The following is a 4611-nucleotide window of genomic DNA, read 5'->3' as shown; positions in this document are numbered from 1 at the left end:
TTTGTTTCGATATACATAAAATTGCTGGCAGTACATTCTTAACGTCACATGTCCTACAATACAATTTGCAGTCAACATTTCAAAATATAAGAATGCACATAAAATTTACTACATATGTAATTATCTTGTAATCCAATTTAATTCAGTATCAATGAGTGTTTCTATCCATCAAAATATTCCCACATAACAAAATTCTCCGAAAGACATTCTAGAGACATTTTTAGAACATTGCTTGAAGAACTGTGTTGTGGATTTTTTTTTATTAAAGATTAAAAAAAGAAATAAATACATTATGATAAAAAAATTGTATATAATTGTATTTTTTATAAATATAATTATAAACTATTTATTAATATTATTTAAAATAATAGATAAATTTAAAATAATAAGCTTAAAAAATAAAATTAACGTTTTGTTATCGGAAATTGTACTAATATGCTTTGACAAACAAAATGTAAATGCAAGGAAAATATCTTAATTTCTTACCGTTTACGTTTTGTTTATATATCTGCTGAGATAGAAACTACCCAGAAAGTAAAGTGTTTAAAATCGAATCATAAGACGTCTTTTGCGTCTAAAAGACGACTTAAAGATGTCTTTATGTCACAAGTTTTAGACTTTATATTGTCTAGATAAAATTGTTTCAAGATTGCCCACTATAGATTTGTTCAAAATCTTGACCAACAGCAATTAAGATTATATCCTACATCAGGCTTGTAGCTCTGTGCACATTTCGATCGATTTTGCCTACCATCATCCCTACTCCTTTTCGTAGCATTTAAACTGTGCACGGAGACATAAAATGAAACATAAATGGAGATCATGAATTAGCTATAAATCGTACAGAGCACTGTAAGGCTATAGGACTCGAAATATAAAATTCTAAATGCCGATCGGCATTAAGTTGCGCGCGGATTGATGAAGTAAAGGGCAGGAACCAAGCTGAAAATCGGCTGAAATGTACAAATAAATCTCAGCACTGGTCTAAACGCTATGAAGAGCTATGAGAGAATTTTTTTTTAGAGTTTATCCTGAAAATATGATATGTGAGGCAATATTGTATTTCCAAGACAACATTTTAATGTAAATCTCCTTCATTCATGTAATACTACTATACTAAATAACAAATCGAAGGACTCTTTCTATACAAAACAAATAATAATAAGTAACGGGCAAAGTAAGAGTCAACACATTTCTTTGAAATTAACAAAAAATATATTATAATTAACAGAGGTAAAATTACATAACGCAAAAATTAGAATCAAAATTACGAAAATGATTACAAGTTACAAGTTTTGGCTACCGGATTGAGCCCTCTTCAGGCATTAATATAACGAAAAAATCGCAGAATAAAGTCAATTATTGCAAATGATCGCATATTCAGAACATTCACAGTTCGGGTGAGTCTTGATGTCGAATTCAACATTATTTCCGTACGATTGAACCGTCAAATGTATTAAAAATATCTTGGCAAAGTTCAGAAATCATGTGTAAAAAATTCAAACGAGCGTGTCCAAAAAGGAATAAAAAACTTTTAAAATATATACAGAAAGAAGGAACGCAGATGTGTAAGACAGACATGACGTATCGATAATTATGTACGTTCAGTAGTGCGGATCAACACAGACCCGGTAGCCGAAACTTGTAACTTGTAATCATTTTCGTAATTTTGATTCTAATTTTTGCGTTATGTAATTTTACCTCTGTTAATTATAATATATTTTTTGTTAATTTCAAAGAAATGTGTTGACTCTTACTACTATACTACTAATAAAGTATAAAATAAGTTCGATTAATTTTATTGAAGTGCACGGTAAAAATCTTTAAAATATTATATTATATCACAACTACCACATTTTCGGGGTGAATTTTGAAACAAAATTTTTTCCGTGTAGGGATGACGGTAGGCAAAATTGGTTGGCAATGCGACCTGGCTCCAGGTCCGTTCTACATCTTGAAAAATTTAGTCTGTGTAAAAGAAATTATAATTTGAATACAAACTCTAATTTAATAACAATAAACACATTGTCAATATATGCTTAAAATTTAATATTTAGTCTTGCGTTTTACTTGAGATCCACAGAATTCTATCTCTGCTTTGGTAACAATTTTGCAAATTTGCATTTTAATATCTGCTTGGACTTCGTTAGGTAAATTCAACACAGTCTGTGCCATACTCTCGAAAAATAATTCAATACTACTCTTGTTAGATTTGGATATTGTTTTACTACTACTAAAACTATGCAAATCTTTATCATTACAATTTTTATCACTATTGGTATTATTACTACTATTATTATTACTACTATTCTTATCACTATTACTACTGTTATCAATGTTATTATTGTTATTACAATTATTTTTTACTGTGATGTTTGACTTTTCAGTTTTTACAATTTTATTAATTTTACTTTCACCGGTTATTGGTACAATATTTACAGTTTCACTTTTATTACTGACGTTAATGGTCTTACTGTTGACAGCTGTTGTGTTAGTAGTCTTACTATTAACAACTACTGTTGTGTTAATGATCTTACTGTCAATATCGCTACTAAAAACGTCTTTGTTTTGCAAAACATTGTTGTCATTGCTAATTGGTTTGATATTTTTTATCTTATCAGATTCGTCTAAAGGTGTAACGCGTGTAACGCGTGCAATGGTTACTTTTTCTTTCAGCGGACTTGGTAGAATAACACGATTTGATGGCAAAGTAGCCATATTCATTATTGGCAATCCAAATTTATGTCTTAGTATAGTCGAAGTAACAGGTTGTAAAGGTTTTGGCCGAATCGGACGAAAACGGTCCTTCTTCAAAGTTGCCTTCATATCCGTGGAATAACTTTGCTTTGACGAGGCTGAGATTTGTGAATTGTTGCTGTATCTACCTCTACCTCTACCTCTACCTCTACCTCTACCTCTGCCTCTGCCTTTACCTCTACTTCTACCTCTAAACTTCGTCGGCAAAATGGTAACATCAGCGTGTTCTTCTATTGAGGGAACTTCCACAAAGTTAATATTTAAATTTTCAGGTTTGAAATTTTGTTCAGATTCCATCTCAATTTTGACAATACTTTGATCGATTTCCTTATATGCTTGGGGGCATGTTGTATTATCCATTTTTCGATTAAAAATCGAACTTTAAAATCTTCTGAGTTTAAATTATTCATTAATTCTGGAACAAAAAATATTCATAAAACATGTATCGCTTAATATTTTTGTATTAAAAAATTTCGGATTATTTCTTTCAAGTAGTTATAATTATAACAAACCCTTGGCAGTCCTATGTAGAGCTAAACATTTGCTCTCTTTCATTTCGTTCTTCAAATATCTAAGTTAATACATGACATTATAATGAGCAAATTATATTTTTAAAATTTCCATACAAATTCTTTTCAATAATAGAGTATTTTTGATTCATTAAAATTCAAATTAAATTAAAAATAAAATAATCCTCACTCATTTGTGAGAAACAATTTGGAAAAAGTAAAAAACAACCATATTTTTAGCATATCATTCCTAAAAAGAAATAGAAAAAAAGAAATAGCTTTTAATTTTTTTTGTGTATAACATATTGGTAAAAGGAAACAAACATCTTTGCACATATCCTCTACAACATTTAAAAGTTAAGAATGAGCGATAAATTTTTTTCTTGTTTATACGCATATAATACTTTTTAAAATGAAAATATTTTATGCATGCCAGAGGCATAGAAAAATACTAATTGTAATTAAAACTGAGCTATTATATATTTAAGTGCGTGAGACTCCTCTTTTGTCAATTCTTAAGTTTACATCACATTTGCACGTACGGAGTATCATGTTGAATATCACAGCCAACCACCATGTTGTAACCGGTGTAATTGTGGAAGACACAGGAAAACGCGTTATATTCGCGTAGCAAAACCGAATTTGCAATTGAAAAAAAACAATAAATTTATGTTAGTTTCAAATTGCGTCAACTTCGATTTTCCTAAGAGATCAATTCATTTGCAGCACAGTACCGTAATGTCGAAATTGGAAAGCAACTTTTTCCGAGACAAGAGATTGACGCAGTAGATTGCACTCAATGGAAATAATAGTGAGACTATCGGCAGTGTTCAACGATGATTGAATGGATCGAACACGATTGGTTTTCGCCCAGCAAATTAGACGTGGGTATTACATGCCTGAGACGTGACAATTCGTTGACGCTGAACGCATTGAATGAGATTTGTCGGATCGTCAGATCTAAAAGTAAGAGCCAATCATTTTAGCTGCTCGACGAATCGTATGGCCCAATGGAAGATGACAAAGCGTATTCGACGTTATTTTCTTGTCCGTTATAGAAGATGACAAAGCGTATTCGATGTTATTTTTTTTTGTCCGTTGTAAGCTTTGGGATGACAAGCTTCTGGATAAATTTACGTTGTTTTCAATGGAATAATTAAAGATCATTGAAAAATTAATATTTTGATTGATATAAATATCTGAATAAGCTTATATCGCACTATTATCGATGTTTTATTATGCATATGTATTTATTATACACACACACACACAATTATCATACAGATTTATTATTATGCAATAAATATACATGTTTACTAACACTATATTCTAATATAATAATATA

At 30.2% G+C, this 4611-nt stretch overlaps 1 protein-coding gene across 1 annotated transcript; it reads right to left on the bottom strand.

Annotated features, from left to right (window-relative positions):
- Positions 1 to 2046: 2046 nt before the first annotated feature.
- Positions 2047 to 4054, bottom strand: LOC108747047 (putative mediator of RNA polymerase II transcription subunit 26). The gene is made up of 3 exons (XM_018484279.1): positions 3809 to 4054; positions 2304 to 3172; positions 2047 to 2249 (listed from the first exon to the last, which is right to left on the bottom strand). Exons 2-3 carry the CDS (start codon positions 3115 to 3117, stop codon positions 2047 to 2049), a joined length of 1017 nt encoding a protein of 338 aa, XP_018339781.1. The 5' UTR covers positions 3118 to 3172; positions 3809 to 4054.
- Positions 4055 to 4611: the final 557 nt, after the last annotated feature.

Source organism: Trachymyrmex septentrionalis, unplaced genomic scaffold (assembly GCF_001594115.1).
Source record: "Trachymyrmex septentrionalis isolate Tsep2-gDNA-1 unplaced genomic scaffold, Tsep1.0 scaffold190, whole genome shotgun sequence".
In the NCBI taxonomy this organism is placed as follows: domain Eukaryota; kingdom Metazoa; phylum Arthropoda; class Insecta; order Hymenoptera; family Formicidae; genus Trachymyrmex; species Trachymyrmex septentrionalis.
The sequence above is the reverse complement of the archived record's forward strand: the minus strand, read 5'-3'. Positions and strand labels throughout refer to the sequence as shown.